This window comes from Spermophilus citellus (assembly GCF_964194105.1).
Source record: "Spermophilus citellus genome assembly, chromosome: 9".
NCBI lineage: Eukaryota > Metazoa > Chordata > Mammalia > Rodentia > Sciuridae > Spermophilus > Spermophilus citellus.
In genome coordinates this window covers 110,175,860-110,199,435 of record NC_138191.1, presented here as the reverse complement: position 1 = coordinate 110,199,435, position 23,576 = coordinate 110,175,860, and the positions used below count along the sequence as shown (strand labels likewise).

The 23,576-nt window shown below is 38.1% G+C and overlaps 1 protein-coding gene across 17 annotated transcripts in view; it reads left to right on the top strand.

Moving 5' to 3' along the window:
- The window catches only part of MACF1 (microtubule actin crosslinking factor 1), a gene marked incomplete at its 5' end in the record, with an annotated part of 350,743 nt that overhangs the window by 168,212 nt on the left and 158,955 nt on the right, over positions 1-23,576 (top strand). For all 17 annotated transcript variants that reach the window (XR_014023452.1, XR_014023453.1, XM_081305387.1 and 14 more), the window contains 20 exons: positions 98-210; positions 293-399; positions 936-1,055; positions 1,201-1,296; positions 1,900-2,027; positions 2,115-2,208; positions 2,404-2,558; positions 3,212-3,485; positions 4,610-4,738; positions 5,472-5,549; positions 6,194-6,355; positions 7,717-7,821; positions 8,674-8,769; positions 9,753-9,878; positions 12,689-12,841; positions 13,912-14,066; positions 18,032-18,158; positions 18,596-18,779; positions 19,351-19,520; positions 22,758-22,936. Coding sequence is in view for 15 of the 17 variants with exons in the window: in XM_081305387.1 (XP_081161513.1) it covers positions 98-210; positions 293-399; positions 936-1,055; positions 1,201-1,296; positions 1,900-2,027; positions 2,115-2,208; positions 2,404-2,558; positions 3,212-3,485; positions 4,610-4,738; positions 5,472-5,549; positions 6,194-6,355; positions 7,717-7,821; positions 8,674-8,769; positions 9,753-9,878; positions 12,689-12,841; positions 13,912-14,066; positions 18,032-18,158; positions 18,596-18,779; positions 19,351-19,520; positions 22,758-22,936 (2,751 nt within the window). The remainder of the gene's footprint in view (positions 1-97; positions 211-292; positions 400-935; positions 1,056-1,200; positions 1,297-1,899; positions 2,028-2,114; positions 2,209-2,403; positions 2,559-3,211; positions 3,486-4,609; positions 4,739-5,471; positions 5,550-6,193; positions 6,356-7,716; positions 7,822-8,673; positions 8,770-9,752; positions 9,879-12,688; positions 12,842-13,911; positions 14,067-18,031; positions 18,159-18,595; positions 18,780-19,350; positions 19,521-22,757; positions 22,937-23,576) is intronic.

Below are 23,576 nucleotides of genomic sequence, written 5' to 3'. Positions count from 1 at the left end.
TTTCCAGCTCTGGGAACTTCTAAGAGGTTTTCTTTGTGTGAACTCATGTGTGATATGTAGATGGTAGCCTTTCATGTGCCTTGATGAACTTTTACAGACCTGATCTGGTAGATATGGAGAGGGTGCAAATCCAAAGTAACCGAGAGAATCTGGAACAGGCTTTTGAAGTGGCAGAAAGACTGGGAGTCACCAGATTGCTGGATGCAGAAGGTGAGAGTTTATTGAACTTGAGTATGTTTGGCATATATTCACTGTTCCTTTGTTCTGAGAAATTTCTTGTCCATTCTCTCAGATGTGGATGTGCCATCTCCAGATGAAAAGTCTGTAATCACTTATGTGTCTTCAATTTATGATGCCTTCCCTAAAGTCCCTGAGGGTGGAGAAGGGATCAGTGCTACGGTAAAAGAACATTCTCCTGAAGTTCCTCTGACTTTAATTTGTTTGGGTGGACTACATTGATTAGGTAGTGTTGTTAAGTTCTCATTGTATATAGAGCACTTTTATACAGAGTCATTTGAATCTACATTGTCCTTGATCCCTGGGAATGAGCCTAGGTTTTGCTAATTTTGCCTCATCTAGCATAGATCATTTTGTGCTAAATGCCAGCCAAGAATGTCCTTTTTGTTCCCAGCTGTAATTCAAGATAAGGCAGTGTTTTCTCAGCTACTGATATCAGTTTGGTTAGTTATATCATGGATCTTTTCTAAATATTTTTAGTAGCTGATCTGTAGCCTTTTTTGATGTCAGGATTTTGAATGCCACCTGAGAGTCCTTGAGGAGCTTCGAAACTGAGACTGTGAGCATTAAACTGAGCAACTTCCTAGGCAATTAGAGGAAAAGGATTTTACATGGTCTGGGGTGGCCTGAGCTACTTTATTCTGTGCTTGTTCTGGATATTGCTAATCAGATATGTGATGTTTCCCTTCTGGCAATAGGAAGTGGATTCCAGGTGGCAAGAATACCAAAGCCGAGTGGACTCCCTCATCCCCTGGATCAAACAGCATACCATACTGATGTCAGATAAATCTTTTCCCCAGAACCCTGTTGAACTAAAGGTAAAGCCATGGCCTTAAATTGTTTAATCAATTCTTTCTAGAGACTGAATCTCAGGACTTGTTACTGCCTACTGTGGGTGAGGTAGTGTGAAAAATTGGACCCTGTTGCTTACTTTCATCCATTCACCAAATATTAATTTTGTAGGCACTTTATAACCAATATATACACTTCAAAGAAACAGAAATTCTGGCCAAGGAGAGAGAAAAAGGAAGAATTGAGGAGTTATATAAATTATTAGAGGTAAGGAAATCACTGACTATGACTTCGTGGTTTGCTCATTAGCACTGTTGTTGCTTCCTGATCCAACAGATTCCCTGTGTGCACTGCCCAACCTGTGTTAGTGACAACACCCTTAGTCTGGTCTTGAAAATAAATTCATGGTAAAGGGATAGCATCAATCATCTGTATTTTTTTGCTGAAAAGTGGCATGTAATTTATTCAGAAATCTTGAGTTTTGTGAACGAGTTATTCTACAACTTAGAGGGAAACTAAATCTTTCTTTGGGATGAAAATAAAAGAGATTTCCATTCATATTTTGGTTTCTGGAGAATTTGAAGTGGTAAAGATGGGCTGGGCATTTAACCTTGCCAGAATGGAGATTATTGAGAAGATAGGAATATTTGTAGGAAGTATAGAAGGAATGGAAGGATTTATGTAGTCTCTATATTTTTTATTTTTTTCCTTCTCATCTTACGGGATGCACTGCTAAATATTTGATCTTTTGCCCATATTAAATAGTAGGAAAATAACTGAGTAAAGAGGCAAGAAGTGAAGTACAAGAACAAATGAAAATAGGCCTGAGGGCATGGCTGTAGTTTTGGACTGAAGAATGTTTTCTTTCAGGTGTGGATTGAATTTGGCAGAATTAAGCTGCCTCAAGGTTATCACCCTAATCATGTGGAAGAAGAGTGGGGAAAACTCATCATTGAGATGCTGGAGCGAGAGAAATCCCTCCGGCCAGCTGTAGAGAGGTGGGTCTGGAGCATGGGGGAGATCTTACATTCCTAACTGGGCTACTTCAAACCTTGCACTGGACTATGGTTTTTATCTTATTTTAGGCTAGAATTGCTGCTACAGATTGCAAACAAAATCCAGAATGGTGCTTTGAACTGTGAAGAAAAACTGACACTAGCTAAAAATACACTGCAGGCTGTAAGTCTCTGTTTTATCCCATCCCTTCTATCATCTGTTTCTACCTTCTCACTCTCTGCTCTAATCATCACAGTTAACATTTGTGGAATCCAGCTGTTACTTCTTTTTTCTTGGAAGTACAGTGGGCCCATTGGCTCCCTCTGTCCTAGTAGGTAACAAAGTTATCCCACCCTTTTTTTTCCCTTTCTGTCCCAGGATGCTGCTCACCTGGAATCAGGACAGCCAGTACAATGTGAGTCAGATGTCATCATGTACATTCAGGAGTGCGAAGGTCTCATCAGGCAGCTGCAGGTGGATCTCCAGATCCTACGGGATGAGAATTACTACCAGTTAGAAGAACTGGCCTTTAGGTGAGGAACAAGGGACTCACACAGAGGGCTTGCTAACTGCTGAGGCTCAATGACAAGAGTGGGTCAAGAGTCAGGCACTGAATCTTATAACTTGGGCCTTCGAGAGGTCATTGTCTCAGTGGGAATACTACACATACATATTTTCAGCAGGAACATTCTCTTGTAGAGGACAGTTTCTCCTTCTTGAAAGTCCCTCCTACTGAGTGCCCATGGGATTCCTGCAATCATTGTGGCATTTTGTATCTCTCCCTGTTTCAGAGTAGGTGTGATAGCACATCTGGTTTAGAAATATTGGTGATCTATTGCACTCATTTTATAGAGAGGAAATAGACTCACAGAGGGGATGAGGATTGCTTAAAGATGCATGGTAATCCATTGTTTATTCTGCTGTACCTTCCAGGAACCGTAGAAATAGATACTGGTTTGTTTTCCTCCAACAACCACTGCAGTTTGGCATTTGCCTTGAAGACGATTTCAAACTAGATGAAAATATTAAAAGGTCACCTCACATTCATATAACACTTTCTCAAAACACTTTTCATGTTATGGTCTCATTTTTATTTTTACCACATTCTTGTCAAATGCATAGTGAAGATTTTATTTTAAGCGTGTTATAGATTTGAGTCTCTCCTTTTTCTCACCTTGTGTTTCAGGGTCATGCGCCTTCAGGATGAGTTGGTCACCCTGCGTCTGGAGTGTACAAACCTGTACAGGAAGGGCCATTTCACTTCACTTGAATTGGTTCCTCCTTCTACTTTAACCACTACCCATCTGAAAGCAGAACCCTTGACCAAGGCTACCCATTCTTCTACCTCCTGGTTCCGAAAGCCCATGACTCGAGCTGAACTTGTGTCTATCTCCTCCTCTGAAGATGAAGGCAATCTCCGATTTGTTTATGAACTACTGTCTTGGGTAGAAGAGATGCAGGTGGGTGTATGTCTAAAAAGCTTGTGCTGCACACAATGTTTACTGGATCCAGCAGCTAGTCTAAAATAAGAGACCAGGTTGCTCTGTGTCCCCAGTACAGATTTTCTTAGTAATTGGTCCTTCCTGTATCTAAGATACCTTCTCATTAAATCTAAAGTTGGGAAAGTCAGTGCAAATTCTCACAATTCCATGCTGAATAGCATAAGCTTTTCTAATTTGAAGCCCTTTGGGAATCTGTTCCCTTCAGCTAACTGTGCCTTTAATGGCACTTTGTGTGTGTGGGGGGGGATTGCTGTGTGTGTAAATCTCAGATACAGTTTCTGAAATTTCCCCTTTGGCAGAGGTGTTTCTTCTTTTCTTGTTGTTTGTCTTAACTCTTAGGTTTAAGCAAAGTTGCTGTGTTCCACTATTCAAGGGGGCACTACATATTTTATTCTAGGATGATGGTTCAAATTTGGTATTTTCCTATACTTTTAACCTTTTTGTTTCATTATTAAATTCTTCCCATCTGCAAATGACAGATTTCCCCATTTGCCAATAAGTAAAAGTACCTCAGAACACACTGTTTTAAAATTATCTTCCAGGGCTGGGGTTGTGGCTCAGTGGTAGAGCGCTCACCTACCACATGCGAGGCCCTGGGTTTGATCATCAGCACCACATAAAAATAAATAAACAAAATAAAGGTATACAAAAAAGTTATCTTCCATTGGCTAAGAGTTGTTGTCAAGAATGAAGCTAAATATTTTCAGATATTTCTTTTATATCTGTTCTGATTGTGAAATGAAAAGATGCCATAAAAGGAATGCCTAAACTGTAAATTTAAACATTTTCAGCCTGTGAAGACCCTTTCTGATTGATGGACTCAGGAATGTATTCTCACATGCAGCTGCAGAAGGCTTTCCCCTCACTAGTTAAAGGGCTTTCTTCTCTAGCTCCTCCCGGGTGATTATGGTTTACTTAGTTTCCTGTAGGAGACCATGGAATGGTGGAGATGGTTTAGATGCTTTGTTTTTTTCTTCTCTCAATCTTCTGCCCCTAGTCTCTTTGTCCAAACATTGATTCTGTTTATTTTCTTTTCCTGCCAACTCAGCTGAATTATAGCATACCTATTTTGTCTTTTTCAGATGAAACTGGAGCGGGCAGAATGGGGCAATGACCTGCCTAGTGTGGAGTTGCAGCTAGAAGCACAGCAGCATATCCATACTAGTGTGGAAGAACTGGGCTCAAGTGTCAAGGAGGCCCGGTTATATGAGGTGCATAGTATTCAGAATCCACATTATGATTGTGAAAGGGATGAGGATGAGCAAGTAGTGGGATGGTATGCATGATGCAGCTGTCTCTAAGGAGACAGGGGCTCTGGAAAAGGGTGATAATGATGAGTAATAGCACTTGGCAAAAAAAAAAAAAATTCTCTTTATAAATGAAGTATCTCTGTTAACATTTGAACTAACCTTGTGAGAAAAGTATTTTTATTAGCTGACCCTTTGTACTAAAAAAAAAAAGTGATACTGGAAGCTAAGGTCAGAATTAATAAGTATCAGAAGCAGTTTTTAAACGCAGGCCTTCTTTCTCTAAATGTTCATAGTCTTTTCCCTTCGCTGCATGCCTACAGTAGAGAGCTGTGTGGAAAAACTGTTCATCAATCTATCTTCTCCCTCATTCATGATTCTTCTCTTTTTTATTTCCACTCTCCCCTTGAAAAAAAGCAATTTTGTAGTTTGGGAATGATTTTACAGAGGTTTTGCTTAGAGACCTCCCCAAATTGCTGGAAACACAGGATTATGAGGTGTTACCTACAAAGCTCTTGCCCATAAGTGCAACTCCAAGCTATAACATGTCACCCAGAGATTCATTGTTGAAGCTTTCATGTTCACAGAGTATTGAGTTCTTATCTCTACACAGACTTATTATTTACTTAGTTGAAATCATCACATAGTTTACTGATTCTTTCTCTAACATCTTTTTCTTTCATTCCTTTCTTATCAGGGAAAGATGTCCCAGAATTTCCATACCAGCTATGTTGAAACTCTTGGAAAACTGGAGACACAATATTGTAAATTAAAGGTGAGTTTTGACTGACTAACTTAGGGTCAGTGTATGGAGAATCTGGTTACAGCCAAACAACTCTCTTCCCTAATTAGAAAGTATGTGGTTTGGACCTGTTTAAGTTTTCTGTTTATTAGGTTATATCATTTACTCTGTGATTGTTTATATGTATTATAACATTTTCTCCATTTTCTGAATGGGTCAGAAACCACTGCTTTAAAAATTTTTAAGTAGGTAGAACCTGTGTCTCATCAAAGCAGTGGCCATATATGCTTGGAGATTAAAAAAAAAAAATTAGAAGTTTGACATTGGTAGAAAAGGGAATCCTCTCCTATCTGGTGTTTTTCATGCCTATTAAGATGTTCCAGAATAGGACAGGCCCAGGATCATTCTTTATCCTGGAAGCTTCTATAAAGGCCTTATGAGTTCTATCTTCTGCCTAAGATTGACAGTGGCTAAGGGAGTCTTATACCAAATTTGTAAAACTTGAATTCATGGAGAATAAACCAGTAATTAAAAAGCAGTCTCTGGTCTGAGGATGTGGCTTAGTGGTAGAGTATTTGCCAGACATAAGCAAAGCCCTGTGATCCTCTGCAAAAACAGGCCGGCTTCTACCGATGTGGAAGCTCTGGGTCTAACCTGATAACCTTTACTTTGTCTAGGAAACTTCTAGCTTCCGGATGAGACACCTTCAGAGCTTGCATAAATTTGTCTCTAGAGCTACAGCTGAGCTGATCTGGTTGAATGAGAAGGAGGAGGAAGAATTAGCATATGACTGGAGTGACAACAATCCCAATATCTCAGCAAAGAAAAATTACTTCTCTGTGAGTCTAACACAGCAGCCCTGTCATGCTTATTTAACAACAGCAGGAGGACACTTGGGGCTAGTCTGCAAAGAGCCTGGTTTTCTGGAGCTGCACTCTGACAGAGGGAAATAGGACCCTGCTCAATGCATCCATGCATGTGAGAAATATATGTGGAGAGAGGAGCAATGGAGCTCCAGATTAATTTATTGAGAACTATTTAAGAAGGCTGAATCTTGGATGAATTGAGCAGCAGTAACACAAGTTGGGTCATTTCCAAAACAATACAGTTTTGTAGTAAAATTATAGGCTTTGGAGTGATGCAGAGCTAAATTCAAATTCTTATTTCTCCACTAACTAGCTCTATGACCTTGGGCAAATCATTTAATCTCTCTGGACTTTTGTAAAATGGGATAAAAGCCACTTCAAAGGGTTATATAAAAGGTTGAGTAAGACTTATTAATAAGCTAATCTAGGCAAAGCACTTTGTAAAGGGCTTAGTATTATTTAATTGGGATATACTCTTGGCTTCCCACAAATTTCTGAATTCTTTTTATTAATTCTTCTAATAACACTTTGGTCTTAATCTCTTACTTTGTAAAATGGGCAAGAAAATTCAACATTGAACATGTGAGACAATGCTTTTTATTTTTTTTCAATGGAAAATGTAGTAAGTAGGGTTATTTTTTTGCTACTATCAGTATTTTCATACACAGGATTTTAAAAGATTTTGAATTATGCAAATAGGAAGCTTTTTTGCTAGCACTCACTTTAATTACTTGAATCCCATTAAGTTAGGATTCTTAAAAAAACGTGAGCTTCTCCTATGTAGAGAAGAACAAGGGAGTCCTCTGAAGTGAAGAGGAAAGAATGGGTGTTGTGGGAGAACTGAAATTAAGCTAAGGTAGACGTGTAAGAAGTGCTCCAGAAGCATCAGGGAGAAAGAAGTGAGCTGGTGTTTAAACTGAGTCCTGTAGTATTAGTAGAATTTAGTGTCAGAAGGGCCTTGTAGGCTAACAAAGCCAGTTGGTCAGTGATATTGCTCTGCTGTGTGTCCTGTTCTAGTGTGGGGCCGACTTGAACACTCCATTGTGTTCTCCTACTTTACTCAGATCTGGCTCAGGTCTCATGTCCTTAAAGGTAATAAATAATAAAATTTATTACCTTTACTGACTGTCCTTTTGCCCCCTTTTGCCCCCACCCACCCACTGATTCTAGTCTTTTGGCCCTTTTCTGAAATCCTTTTGCATGTGCTGTTTATACGTGTCATTTTGGCACCAATCCTGTGTTTTAGATTCAAAGTAGGGCAGAGGACACTTTTCTTTTTTATTCCTACCCTCTCCCTTAGTAGAGCTTATTAAAAAACTGAATTCAATTTTCAGGAGTTAACAATGGAACTGGAGGAGAAACAGGATGTGTTTCGGTCTCTACAAGATACAGCAGAACTGCTGTCACTTGAGAACCATCCAGCTAAGCAGACTGTGGAGGTATGAGACTTGAAAATGTGTGACGGTCAAACATTCAGAAGTTGTTGTTATAAAAAATATTCAAATATTCAAATTGGTGGGTATATTTTGGAGGGAGTATCGGGGATCATTTGTTTTGGATTATTTCCCTTTTCATTCCATGCTGTTTATAGTCCACAAAAGCCTGCAAACAGTTTTGATGGTCTAAGAAGAATAATAAGAGAAACATTATAAGAGACATTGACTCCTGACTGTATGGGGGAAAGTGACTCAGATTATATTTCTTCAGATAACTGTCCAGATATATTCAATTTTATTTGAAGAAGTAAAATTCATTACCTTTACTGACTGTCCTTTTGCCCCCTTTTGCCCCTACCCACCCGTGTCTTTGTCTTAGAAGAGAAGCAGTTGAAGAATCCAGGAGAGATTTATGTGTACCTAGGTTTTGCTGGTCAGTTCATTTAGTTGTGACTTAATTTGGAAGAGTCCTTTTCTTTTCTTCTCTTTTTTTCAAAATATTTTTTAGTTTTAGGTGGACACAGTATCTTTATTTTATCTTTATGTGGTACTGAGAATAGAACCCAGTGCCTCACGCATGCTGGGCAAATGCGCTACCACTTGAGCCACATCCCCAGCCCTGGAAAAGGCCTTTTCTTTGTGATCCCTTTTCACATAATCCTGTTGGATAAAAGGCAAGTCTCTTTCTCATGGGAAGCTTTGAGCAGATGCCAGTCAAGTATCTCCATGCCTCTTCTCTTGACTTCTCTATCATCAGCAGAGTTTTATTTGGAAGGAGCATCACACACACACACATATATATATATCGAGCCTGCCAAACTCATGCCCTTCTGTCTCTGTGCTTGGTCCTTGCAGGCATATAGTGCTGCTGTTCAGTCTCAGTTGCAGTGGATGAGGCAGCTATGCCTGTGTGTTGAGCAGCATGTGAAAGAGAATGCAGCTTACTTTCAGGTATGGTGGACTCGGTATGTGTGTGCATACCTGTGGTAAAGTTGAAGTTAAAAGTACCTCTATATCAAATAGCTTTTACTGTGTAAACTACCTCCAAAAAACTTAGTTTCTTAAAACAGCAATCATTTAGTTAGCTCATTTTGGGCTGGCTCAGCTGAGTGGCTCTCGTCTTGCCTGTCCTATGCATAGCTGTGTACAGCCCCCAGGTGGGCAGGCAACTGGTTGATTCCAATGGCATCACTCATGAATCTGACACATGGCTTGGGTGACAGGGTACAAGGCCGTGTGTCCTTATCATCCAGTAGCCTTCACAAAGTATCTGTTCTTCAAGCAGCAAGAAAAAGCAAATCCTGTGCACAAGTACTTTTTTCTGCTGCTGTTAGATGTATTGATGTGCCATTGTCAAAGCAAGTCACATGAGATGCCCCAGCTTCAAGGGAAGGAGACAGATTTCACTTCTTGATGAGAAAGAGGGGAGTTGTAAAATATTAGGACCATCCCTCCAACCTATAGTCTGTCACAACATAAAAGAATACACTGCTTGTTTTCATGAAAGGGTAGAAGAGGAAATAAGCTGTTATCTCTGTTTTTATTCTAAGTCATCTCTTTGACCATTTTGTAGTCATATCAATGAATTGAAACACTGATTCATTTAACCTATAAGCTTTTCATGGAATAGACCTCACAGCCAAGTGCTGTCACTAGTCAGAAGTCAAGAGGAAAGAGCAGTGATTTCTGATGGTGAAACAGGCTAATTTTCTATAGAGTTTAGTTGGTTTTATGGCTGTCATCACCAACATTTTACTGACATTTTTTTTATGCCTTCCTATTTGTATTTCTGTGGCCTCTGTTATGAACTATCCCTAGTCCAGTAGAGTGTAATCAACTTTGCTAAGCTTGGCCCAGTAGGATTTTTTCCTCAGTTAATATCTCGGTATTCTGGTGTTCTGAGCATAAGCTGCCACTCTCTTATGTTCCCACAGTTCTTCAGTGATGCCCGAGACCTGGAGTCATTCTTGAGGAACCTCCAAGACTCCATCAAACGAAAATATTCCTGTGACCACAACACCAGTTTATCCCGCCTTGAGGACTTACTCCAGGACTCCATGGTGGGTGTTGTCTCAGTGGGGATGGTTACTCTGAGAAACCAAGTAAACTATATCAGCTGTTGCTGTTTATATCCTTGAAAGCTCCAGGGCAGTGAGTCATTCTTGTTATACAGTTTGGCTCACATTCAAAGAGAGTTTAATCAATTTTGTTCTGTCTCTTTTACTTTTGTTTCCTTAAAGAAGTTACTAATGAGATTTCTTTGGGTACTCACTAATGTGAAGGCCTAGTTACCTCCCTTGAGCCACTCAGGGCTCTTCATATTTTGTTTGCATTGTTTCTGTTTTAATGCAATAGATAGAACCAAGGATGAAATACAGAGCATAGGTAGCAGGTTTGAAGGGTATTAGCAGGTATCAAATTTGGTGTGAGTTTTTTTGCTTTTGTTTTTGTTTTTGTACTGGGAATTGAACTTGGGGCACTGTACCACTGAAACAGGGTCCGACTAAGTTACCTAGGCTGACCTTGAACTTGCAGTCCTCTGTCTCAGCCTTCTGAGTAGCTGGGATTACAGGCATGCACTACTGCACCTGGCTCAAATTTGTTTTTACTCTTCTTACATAAACAGGAATTAAAAAAAAAAAAGTTGGAGTGGGGGAAGAAATAGACTTGAATCAAATTTTTCTCCTTGGATAATTTCTTTTGGTAATGATGAGGTGTTAGAAAATTGCTTTTAAATAAGACAAAAGTTAAAATCTCATTTAGATGTATGCAGTATTTGTCCGATTTATTTATGTAGCAATATTAACTTTTAAGAAATAGTTTTAGATTTAGTATTTAATCTAAGTCAATTTTATATTCATTTTTTTCCAATGAATTATTCCTTCAGGAGAACTGGTTATAAAATCAGTAGCAGAACTACTTATATTTACTGAATGCATTACATAGAAGGCAAGACAGGGCTCAAATTACATTTCAAATTAAAATAGTAGAAGTGTATATTCAATAAGGAAATCACTTTTCCTATGTGAGAAGCTAAAGGATTCTCACATTTCAGTAGAAAAATTCTAAATGAGAGAACTAGAATAACCCAAATTAGTTTTTTGTTTTGTTTCTGTGGGTGAGATTTGGGTGTTTGTGAACATTAGTTGAGTTTTGTTTTGTTTTGTTTTGTTTTGCTTGGTGGTGATACTGAGGTTTGATCTCAGGGCCTTGTGCATGCTAGGTAAGCATTTTACCACTAAGCTACCTCCCCAGTCCAAATTTTTAAAAAAATGCTTTCAAATATAGTAGTAAACCTTTACATTCAGTGCTTCACTAGGGCAATAGAATGTTAATTTAATTAATCTGGAATGAAGGAGAAAAGCCTGACTTTTCGGTTGTTTTAAAAAATGTTTCTCAGAGGTACTCCAGTTATGAAGGAGGAATATAATCCCTGGCTATTATGTCCTCCCTTCCACAGAGTACCTTCCTGTCATAGGGTAACTCCTCTGCAATTGTCATATCTTCTCTTCTCGAGGGTCGCTGCTCTGTTCCCTCCTCTCCAGGTCAGGGGCATCGGGTTGGCGGCGTCATCGGGGCATGGAGTCACCTGGGTCTGCTCCTCAGCTTGTCCGTCAGGTTCGGGAGCATCTGTCCTGGCTTCTGGTTCTTTTCAGAACTTTTACCACGCTGAGCACTTGATCTCTGGAGCTTGAGATGTTTGGCTGTGGGTTAGACAGAAATTGACATCTTTATTGCAAGGAAACTGGAATGGGTAGACCAGCTCTCAAGTATGGAAGTATGGCTGTCTCCCTGATGTATTCCATTCCTCTTTCTTAACTAATAAGTTAAAGTTGTATTTCTTCCAATCATGCTCCCGGGGACAGGCACAGGTAGTTTGTTTAAGCATTTCTTTTTCTTTACATGCATATTCTTAATTCTTAAATGACATTTCTTAACATTATTAACTCTTTCATCACATGTATATCCATCCTAAGAAAGCCCTCTTTTGGGGACTTTTATGCCTCACAATGGGCTTGAAACATCCTGCTTAATAGATAAAGGTTATCATTTACTCTCTAATGGAATTGGTCGTAGATTACTACCAATTTTGTTGACAAGAAGTTCATTAGCTTTTAAGATAATTGGATTTGCAGAGATTTGACTTTCAACTTTGCATGATACTTCATTCAAACCAGTCAGATTTACATGAATATAGCATGGCAAGATACTAAAAGGTAAACCCTAAATCATTTATCATAATGCTTTTACCAACAGTATTTATTTGTTGGTTCAAGAACTAAGATCTTTCTCTAGAAAGCTTAATTCAATTTGAAAAAAGGAAATACTTGAAGTAGAGCTTGGGAGATAGAAATATTTTAAATTAAAAATTTAAATTTAAATTAAAAATTTTAAATAGCTCAACTATCTTCTCCTAAGCAAAAAAGGGAAGAACTGGTTTCTACTGATGAGAAAATGAATAATAATAATTATATGGTTCTTATTATTATTGTTTTTAACTTCTGCACTTTCTGAACTGTATTTAGGGGAATCCTTTATTAGCTATTTAGCCTTATTTTGGCAGCAGGAAATTTATTTTTGTTTTTGTTTTGTTTTTTTTTTTTTTTGCATGTGGCTTTGGGGTCATTGAAAAGGGTACAGGGAGAAAGCTACCATTTAGAGTATAGAAGTACTTGATAAAAGACAGAAACATTATTTTCTTTTTTCTTTATCTTTGTCTAAATCTTTATCTAAGATGGCTCCACCAAGGATCCCTACTTAACTGAGAAATGACATTCTCTTAGGGAGTGGAGCAGTGAGTTTTCATTATTGTCTTAGTGACCCTAAGTAGCAACAATAATGTCCTTTTGATTTTCTTCTCATTTTGTAGGATGAAAAGGAGCAGCTTATCCAGTCCAAGAGCTCGGTTGCCAGTCTTGTTGGAAGATCAAAAACCATTGTTCAGCTAAAGCCACGCAGTCCAGACCATGTGCTAAAGAGCACCATTTCTGTGAAGGCCATCTGTGACTATCGGCAGATTGAGGTGAAGGGATGGAAAGTTTACCTCTAGGGCCCAGAGGGAAGGAGAGAAGGGAACTCTTTAGTTAGGATTATGATTATAGGGAGACATCAAGATATTGAAATGTTAAAATTAGAATTTAAATATGCTCAAATCCCCATCACCCCCCCCCCAAAAAAAAAAAATAGACCTCAACTCCACAATCTTAATCTGTTACGACCCTTGGTGATTGGTACCATCATCGATCTGGTTGCCAGAGAATTGACAGAAGTGGGACTTTGTGATACCTGGGAGTTATTCCCACAGATAGTAGGACAACCAAATCAATATTAAGTTGTAAATATCTCCTAAGTACACATCTTTCTGTCCCTGCTGCTACTGAGTTTCTTTCACTTTGGTTGTCATATCAGCATCCTTATTTTGTACATTACCTCTCTAGTCAAGACTGGGCCATGTCCTCTGCACTGTTCCTGCGTAAACCGTATTTATCAGATAATATTGTTACTTTCTACTATACCAGAGTGTGTGGAATACAAAGCATGTTTGTCTGCTTACCATTGTGTTACTTTATCTCAGCAGGCACTCGTAGTTATACAAAAGAAAGAATGAATAAAAGAGTAGGACTGCATTTTTCAGTGTCACAGCATTTCTGTCTCTAAAATAGGGATAATAATGTTGATTACTTTTCTCTCAAGAGATAGACTTGATAATTCCACAATGCTAAAATATTTTCAGGAGTCAGAGTAGAATGATAGGAAAGGAAGAGAAGGAAGTATCTCAAAGCAAGTTGTGATTATTCATGTTCAATTAATTTCTACTTGAATGGTGTTTAGTACAGAGATTACTCTTGAGAGTCTTATAGACTCCTTATAACCATCATACTCTATTACTTGACATATAATAGGCATTTGATAAACATTTGTTTCCTTGATGTATTTGTTGAGTTGTGGATTTATATAATCAGGACCCCTAAGTGAAAGCAGTTTTTAAGCAGATTTTTCTTCTTAAGGATTTCATAGCCTTGGAATCAGATAGCAGGTAATAATGGGCCTTTGGTTTCTTCACTAGCAATAACTTGTGACTTTGTCTCTCAGATCACTATTTGTAAGAATGATGAGTGTGTGCTTGAAGATAATTCTCAGCGGACCAAATGGAAGGTGATCAGCCCCACGGGGAATGAGGCGATGGTGCCCTCAGTCTGCTTCCTCATACCCCCACCCAATAAGGATGCCATTGAGATGGCCAGCAGGTAACTGTGCTCAGCTGCTACTCAATGCCACCACCTCAGCTCTTTGACCTAGCTGAACTGATGTAAGGATGAACTCATGTTTGTGATCTTGAACAGAACAACCAAATTGTAAAGGTTCTTCTAGTAAAGACCTCCTGTTAGGAATATCAAGTCTCACATTGCAGCCACAGTAGATCTTCAATAAATCCTTTTTGCTCAGTTGAAGTATATTCAGTGATATTTCCTTTTAAAAGAATTCTTGGTTATAAACAGCTTAATCTAAGAGAGCTGATTTTCTCAATGACAGCAAATTTATGTTCTATGAAAGTAATATATGTATATAGTTTAGAAAGTTGGATTATACTATATAGCTTATTATAATAAAAACTACTGGGTACCCCTGTAGTTCCAGCTACTTGGGGGCTGAAGTGGGGGGATCACTTGAAGTGAAGAGTTTGATTCTGGTTTGGGCAGCATAGCAAGCAAGACCCCCATCTCTTAAGCAAACAACAACAAAAACTAGTGATAACCCCCGCTTCCAGAATTGCACTTTGCAGAGTCAACTATTTTAAATTCTTTTGGCAGATTTTTCTGTTTTAACTCCAAATTTCTGAATAATGTGATTATTTTTCCCTGCTATTTCCTGATTTTTTTCAACTTTGGAAATTTCTATTAACTTCTTACTCTAGAAAATTAACATTTAGCTTTCTCTATACTCACATGCAAATATACTTCCCCTTTCCTTGTCTTATAGATGTAATTAGGAGCTATAGAGTTCTCTAGGGGGCTTTTGTGAAGCAGTCCTGCCTCACCTCTCTGAACTTATCCCCTGTCTTGAGCCTTGCTTGTACTCAGCTGTGGTCATTCTGCTGAGCTCTGTTTCTCAAACACAGAAAGCATAGTCTTGCCTCAGGACCTTTGCACTTCTTCCTTCCTCCACATGTTTACATGATTCCCTCCCTTATTTCATTTGGTTAATCTTATTGCCCTTGTCACTGCTGTCCCCATTTTCATTTTGTCTTTTATTCATCTTTAATGTTCTTTACTGCCTAGGAGATTATGTATGTGTTATTGCCTCTCTCTTATTAGAAGTTTTTGTTTTATTTACCTCTGTATCTTTAACATCTAGAGAATCATTTTTGGCACAAAGTAGGTACTCAGTAAATGGTTGTTGAATGAAAGAATGAATGACTAGGTAAGTGTGTGTGTGTATATATATATATATATATGTGTGTGTGTGTGTGTGTGTGTGTGTGTGTGTGTGAATAAATTGTTTATGTTTTCTTGAGGAAGGTAATCAACTTTTTTAGTTTGTTTACTTGTCCATTTGCATATTATGGTTTTCTTCAAAGCCTTCCCTTTTATTGCAAAAGGCCTTTAATATGGCCAAACACCACAGGCATTTTCATTTTTCTCTTTTTTTATTTTTTTTTTTAGAGAGAGAGAGAGAGAGAATTTTTTAATATTTATTTTTTAGTTTTCGGCGGACACAACATCTTTGTTTGTATGTGGTGTTGAGGATCGAACCCGGGCCGCACGCATGTCAGGCGAGCGCACTACAGCTTGAGCCACATCCCCAGCCCAATTTAATTTAATTTTTTTAACCTTTATTTTATTCATTTATTTTTTATGTGATACTAAGGATCCATCCCAGTGCTTCGCACTTGATAGGCGAATGCTCTATTGCTGAGCCACAACCCCAGCCCCCATTTTTATCTTTTCTTAGAAACATCTTCCTTTCCCAGTCTGCACATGTTCTATAGGCCTGATTCAGAATTGCCTCTAGCATTTCACTTCACCTTCACTTGAGGATTCACTTCATTCACCTTTCTGTGTTAGATCACTGATTCCTAGATTCCAGGTCTTAATGTACTAGTTCAGTGCCCATTTTAGTGAAGTACATTTTCTAGAAGCTAACTGAAAAAGATTGCATGGGAGGTAAATTTTTTGAGACCTCTCATATCTGAAATTGCCTTTCTTCTCCCTTAATAGTTATTGGTCATATATATAATTGTTTTGGAAATTATTTTCACTCTGAACTTTGAAGACATTGCCTTACTGGTTTTTGTTGTTGTTGTTTATTTGTTTGTTATGCTCCAGGGATTCTGGCTGAGATGTACAGAGCCATTTTCCTTTTTTATAACTCCCACCCTTTTTAAAGGTTTACATAATAGTGAAGTTCATTTTTTGTAGTGAGCGGCAGAATTACTAGTTTTGACAAATGCATATGATAATATACTCTATCATCATTATGATGCAGGATAGTTTGATATCTCTATATTTCAAATGAAATCTTTATTTTCTGGGAAAACTTTAGACTCTTTGTTTCTAATCTGTGAAAAGCTGAATGTGCTGGCCTGTATTTATAATCCCGGCTACTCAAAGGCAAGAAGATCTTGAGTTTAAGCCCAGCCTGGGCAATTTAGTCAAACCCTATCTCAAAATAAAATAAAAACTGAAAAAAGAGAAGAAAACAAAAAGTTTGTTTCTAATCTGTGGGTTAGCCTCTTCACATTCTAATGAACATAATGAACATAAACGAGAAATTTTTCGTTCAGATCTTGGAAGTTTTTCTCTATTTCTTTAATTATTTCATTCTCTGTTGTTTTTATTTTCTCTATTCAAGAATTCCCATTTGGCTGGGCACAGTGGCACATGCCTGTAATCCTAGTGACTCGGGAGGCTGTGACAGGATAGTGGGTTCAAAGCCAGCCTGGGCAACTTAGTGAGGCCCTAAGCAACTCAGTGAGACCCTGTCCTAAATAAAATACAAAAAAAGGGCTAGGGATATGGCTCAGTGGTTAAGCACCTCTGCGTTCAGTCCCTGGTACCAAAACAAAACAAAAATAACTCCCATTTATCAGTATTGGACCTTTTGAGCTGATTTTCTAATGTTCTCCTGTATTCAACTTTTTTTCCTTGTATTTTTATTCTTCTTTGAAGATTTCCTGAATTTGACTGAAATTTCAGCGGGATTTTTGCAGAAGGGGAAGACAGAAAAATGGATTTTGTGTCTCTTATTTCTCACATTTAACTGATGTTAGCTTCTTGTTTTCCATCCTATTATTTGTCTTACATTTTCTTCTCAGGTTAATGAAATTCAAGGTAACTGTGTGTAAGTGTGTCTGTATCTGTTTGCAAGCCTTCTAGAAATTAAGATTGAGTGCCTAAAAAAACAAAAACAAAAACAAAAAAACCTTGGGGCTGGGGCTGGGGCTGGGGCTTAGCAGTAGCACAATTGCTTATCATGTGTAAGGCACTGGGTTTGATTTTTTTCAGCACCACATATAAATAAATAAAATAAAGGTCTATCAACAACTAAAAAAATTTTTTTAAAAAGACCCTCAAGCCCCACATTCTGCAGTTTCCTTTTATATGAACTTCTAAAGTTGCTATTATTTTTAAAATATTTTAGCACTTCTGTAAATATGTAGAACATAGCAAATCAGTTTTTAAGCATTGATGTCATCATTTTTCAACAATTCCAAATGGGTCATTTGGTCTATACTTTTCTCTATTATTGTTCTCCCTGTTTATTTCTTCCCTTTAGCTTCTTGTAATCGTGTTACATTTAGATAACATTTGTGAGACTGCTAAATAATACTGTAAAAAATCCAAATGGAAGATCTCAATATAATTCTAAAGATTCCTGTTCCATACCTGGTAGTGCACACCTATAATCCCAGACTGCTTGGAAGGCTGCAATAGGAAGATTGCAAGTTCAAGGCCAATCTGAAAAGCTTTTAAAAAAGGGTTGGGGCTATAGCTCAGTGGTTGGGAACTTTCCTAACATGTGCAAGGTGCTGGGTTCTTTGCCAGTACTGAGGGAAAAAATAAAAGATTCCTATGTTGTCAGTATTTCTGGCCTTTCTCTGCCCAATTTATAAGTTTAGCTCTTCTAAACCAATCACATTTTTCTTTAGGAGGTCTCTAATGCAGAGCTCAAGTTTTTCAGAAGCTACAATCAGGTTCTGTGTTGTTTCTAGGGTGGAACAATCTTATCAGAAGGTGATGGCCCTTTGGCACCAGCTACATGTGAATACCAAAAGCCTTATCTCCTGGAACTATCTGCGGAAGGACCTTGATCTTATACAGACCTGGAACCTAGAAAAGGTGATTGTGAATGTTGCCTCAGGCCACATCCTATTCCTTTTTCCAAAAGGAGTTTTTTTCATTAATGGAGACTTCTCCTCAGCAGAATGGAGTAAAGTGGAATCAGAGATACTATTTCATGTTAGTGACCCTAGGGTCTTAGGAACTAGAATTAGCAGTTTGAATGGTTGGGGATTTCCTGATGAAATGAAGTGGTAAACTGACAAGACAATTATTATATATGTCCAGTGGGGCACAAGGGGTGCTTCTGGGGTACTAGTAATATTCTGTTTCTTCATCTAAATGCTGGTTACATGGATGAATTCAGTTTGTGTAAATCAAACTGTTTATGATTTGTGCTCTGTTTTGTATACATGTTAGACTTTAATAAAAAGGGAGAAGAGAGAAAGTATTATGTGCCCACTCTGTTGAAAGTTCTTTTGGCTGCTTCTCTTTAGCTTCGGTCCTTAGCACCAGGAGAGTGCCACCAGACTATGAAGAACCTCCAGGCTCACTATGAAGATTTTCTGCAGGACAGTCGTGACTCTGCACTCTTCTCAGTGGCTGATCGCTTACGGTTGGAAGAGGAAGTAGAAGCTTGTAAAACCCATTTTCAGCACCTGATGAAGTCCATGGAGAATGGTGTGTGTGCTAGGAAGAGGGAAGAATGGTGGTATGAGAGCCCTGAAGGATGCTGCTGGTCCCTTTGTATAAATTAGATTGAGAACACCGTATAGAGATGAATTTTCAAAATCAAATTGTGAAAGCTGATATTTTGGTTGTTTTTGCTAACCAACTTCTCACATTTCCTTCTGAATATAACATATTCGGATTCTTAAAGATCAGAATATAATGCATGGACTTTAGGATCAGGCTAAAAGTTCCCTAAATAGGATTTTGCTTTAGGGGAGCATGCTGGTGCATTCCTGCAATCCCAGCTACTTGGGAGGCTGAGGAAGAAGGATTGCAAGTTCAAGCCTTGCCTGGGCAATGTAGCAAGAACCTGTCCCAAAACAGAATTAGGAAAGAGTTGTGAGGGTGTAACTCCGTGGTAGAGCATTTACCTAGCATGTGTGAGGCCCTGGGTTCAATCCCCAGTACTGTCAAAAATGAATAAATAATGGATGTCTGATCTGCCAGAGCCAGTGGTATTCTCAGGTTTCTTGATCTCTCATGGGGGACTCAGTGGTCTTCTATGCTTGTGCATTCACAGAGGACAAAGAGGAGACTGCGGCCAAGATATACATCTCAGAGCTGAAGAATATCCGGCTACGCTTGGAGGAGTGTGAACAGAGGCTGGTCAAACGGATTCAGTCTCCAGCCAGCTCTAGGACTGACAGAGATGCCCGGCAGGACATTGCATTAAGGATTGCAGAGCAAGAGGTAAGCCTGGGGAGAAAGGTCAGTACTGGGGCAAAGTAAATGCTTTCATAATGAATTGGGTGGCAAGAGTATAGATCCTAAGAAATAAGTCCATAGATTCATAACAGTTCTACTCAGGAATTCTTCCCTACAGCCTTTTTCCTATGGAGAAGCAGGGTTTTGGCCTCAACTGTATTGCTGACTTGATTAGTTTCATATAGACTTGAGAAGACAAATAGGCTAGTAAATTGTTCTAAGTATTACATGTGGGCTACATAACATTTTTAAATTGCTTAGTAGAGATGCTGCTCTCTCTTCTATCCCATGTGTGCCTATGTTTCTTTCTATGTCATGGTTACCGTCAATCATAGGAGTCAGTAAATATAAGGAAAGAATTCAGATTCTAGTGTGGTCTCTGATGCACCCTCTCTTGAGTGATTTTGGGAAAGTTAACTTGAATCCTTCCTTTTTATAAAATGAAAATAATGTATGCTTAACAGCTTTTTTGAAAGTTAAGTAGTAAGTGCATATAATGAGCTAGGAAAGTAAAATGCTATAAGAATGTATGATAGAATTCTTGAAATTAGCAAATATTAATTGTTTTAAGTCCTCTGAGCATGCAAAGAAAAGTAAGTCTAAAGAAGAAGAAAAGGATGGAGTTACAATTACTGACTTCAAAGAAAGAGATGTCCTAAGTTATTAACTAGTGCATTTCTCAATTTCCCAGCTAATGTTGCTACAGGAATTTAGAGTATTACTAGAACATTTCTATTTGGAATGGTATGAGACAGCTCTGTGAAAACTATGAATTTGAAGCTTAAAGGGAATGGCAGGAAATGGCTAATAAGGAGTGATTTTTCTTACCTTTCTCAGTTATTCCTAACCTTGAAGAGGAGGATAAGAGAACCATATGATTTTTTTACTGCTGAGAAAGATGTAATGTGTCTATATGAGACATATCATATAAACTTATAATCCTCATGTGGAAGCTTTTTACTTTCCCGTGGAGTCATCCCAAATCTATTTGTTTCTGAAAAATGCTAAGAAATAAAGATCAATATTCAGCTCTATTTCTAATAGACCTGGGTTTTTTTTTAAAAGCTTTTCATTTTGGATTTCAGATAAAAAGAAAAGTTTTATTCTCATATAGCCTTCAACTAAATTCCCCAGCTATTAACATTTTTCTTCATTTTTACCATTTTCTTCTATGCATGTATACATAATAATCTTCTTTTCTTCTTTTTTTATCTTGAAATTAAATTCCAGACATGGTGCTTCTTTATCCTTGATACTTGGGTGTGCATTTCCAAAACACAAGGGCAGTCACTTGTATAACCATGCAAATTAAATTACAATATGGACATTAATATAATACTGTTTTACAAGTTCAGACCTCAATAAAATTTCAGGTAACCCAATAAAACCCATGTTTTCTTCTCCCTCCAAAAAGAATATTTTGCCCAAGATTTTATCCAGAATCACACTTGGATTTAGTTGCTCAGTCTCTTTAGATTTCTTTAGCTTGAAACAGGTTTTCATCACCTTTCCATGACCTGGAAATTTTTGAAGAGTGCAAACCTTTTATTCTGCAGAATAAATGTATAGACTATTTGTCCTTCCATTGTGTTTATCTGAGTCCTCCTTATGATTAGGCTTAGGTTATACATTTTTTTGCAGGAATACCACAGAAGTGATACTATGTTCATGGCGAGTAAGTGTATTATATCATGAGGCCTGTGATGTAAATTCTTCCCATTACCATTGCCGCTACCTTTGATCTCTTGTTAGTATTTTCCCCTTGGTAATTACTAAGTAACTTATGGGGATACTTATGGGGGTATATGGGGTGGATACTTTGAAGTGGTGTGCATATTCTGTTTTTCATCAAACCTTGATCAACTAGTTGTAGCATCAATTGGTGAGTCTTGACTGAATCAGTTCTTAGTATCACAAGAACTTGCCAAAGCTGATTTTCTAATTCTGTCACTCCTTTAAGAACTTTCCATTCTGTTGAAAGGAAAGAACTTTCTCCTCCTTCCCTCCTACCTCCTTTTTTCGTTACTTATTAATGTCAGTCACTACTCATGGATTCTTACTAAGTAGTCTGTAATTTGTTTCTATCACTTTCTTCTTTTTCCTTTTTTCTATACTGGGGATTGAACCTAGGGGGATTTTAATACTGAGCTGTATCCCCAATCCTTCTTATTTTTCATTTGAGACAGGGCCTTGCTAAGTTACTGGAAGCTGGTCTCAAACTTGTGATTCTTCTGCCTCAGCCTCTGAGTTGCTAGGATTTTTCTCCAGCTGGGGAACTTATAAGCATGTACCACCATACCCAGCCTATTTACATTTCTTTTGATGCTCAAATTTTAACAAATTTAGTCAATGGGAACCCCTTAAAGCTGACTCCGATGGCTTTTTATCATGCCCCCTTCATTCTTTGAGCATTTTCTTTTTTCTTTCTTTTTAAAAACAATTTTTTTTAGTTGTCAATGGACCTTTATTTTATTTATTGATATGTGGTATTGAGAATCAAATTCAGTGCCTCACATAGGTTAGGCAAGCACTCTGTTCAGATGTATTACCAATACATATGTGCATTTGAATGTGGAAATATGTTATATATGTTTATGCCCATATATGTAAAAAAGCACATATAAATCAATGTTTATTGATCAGTGCCATACATACATTATATGCACAAATGCACAAATATGGATTTGTATGTATCTCTCTTTATCCAATTCTACACCATTAGCACAAGACCTATTTTAATCTCTTTCCAAATGTGTAACTCCCTTCTTCAAGACTGAAAACCTGCTTCGTATTACCCAAAATGTACTTACTTATTGCTCAGTTCTCTCATTTACATATAATAGTTTCAGGATTGCTAACTCATACTACTGCATAAACAAATCTATTAAACTAGAGTTCAGCATTTATTTATAGTTCTTTTTCCTTCAAGCCTGAAGATATATCTACAGTCCAGATACTATGTTCAGAAATTCCTTGTACATGTTCTTGCCTCTTCTCCCTCTTCAGTGATTTTTATCTGTCTCATTTTAGGAACCTTCTGCCTGCCCCATCCTTCCTTATTTTTTTATAAGAATATAAAAACAACTGTTTCATAGTTTATTCAACCATTCTATTTATGGGCATTTTGGCAAGTTCTAATTTTTGCTATTAAAATAAGGACTTCTTTCTAACTTCTTTGTTCATTTCTGTCTCCATCTTTGTTGTGTGTCCTGTTTCTTACAGCACACCCAAGAGGATTTGCAGCAACTTAGATCTGACTTGGATGCTGTTTCTATGAAATGCAACAGCTTTCTCCATCAGTCTCCATCTGGTTCAAGTGTCCCTACTTTGCGTTCTGAACTGAATTTGCTTGTTGAGAAGATGGACCATGTCCATAGTCTCTCCACTATCTATTTGAATAAGTAAGTGAACTGAGGTTATGGTTTATCAAAAGGGCAATGGTTTCCACTGGGATAAAAAGGAAGAGGGCCTAGAGTGTTTCATGAATAACCCAGAAAGACTGCAGATCTTAAAGAGTGTGAATCTGTGATGAGAAGTCTTGGCTTTAATTCCTAGTAAGACAGAGGAGATTCCCTTGGACTGCATTAAACAAATGCCAGTGATATGGATTAGGAGTTAATTTGTGGTGTTAGGACTGTTCTGTACCTCATTTCTCTTCGGTTAAATACTTCTGAAAGTAACACAGACTTTAAGAGGAGAGGGCTGGGTTTGTAGCTCAGTTGGTAAAGTGCTTGTCTTACATACACAAGGCCCTGGGTTCAATCCCCAACACCACACACACACACACACACACACACACACACACACACACACACAAAGACAGAGGAGGGGGAGAGGGGGAGAAAGACTAAATAATTTTTTTTTTTAAGATAGAGGAGAGGGGCTGGGGATGTGGCTCAAGCGGTAGCGCGCTCGCCTGGCATGCTTTCGGCCCGGGTTCGATCCTCAGCACCACATACCAACAAAGATATTGTGTCTGCCGAGAACTAAAAATAAATATTAAAAATTCTCTCTCTCTCTCTCTCTCTCTCTCTCTCTCTC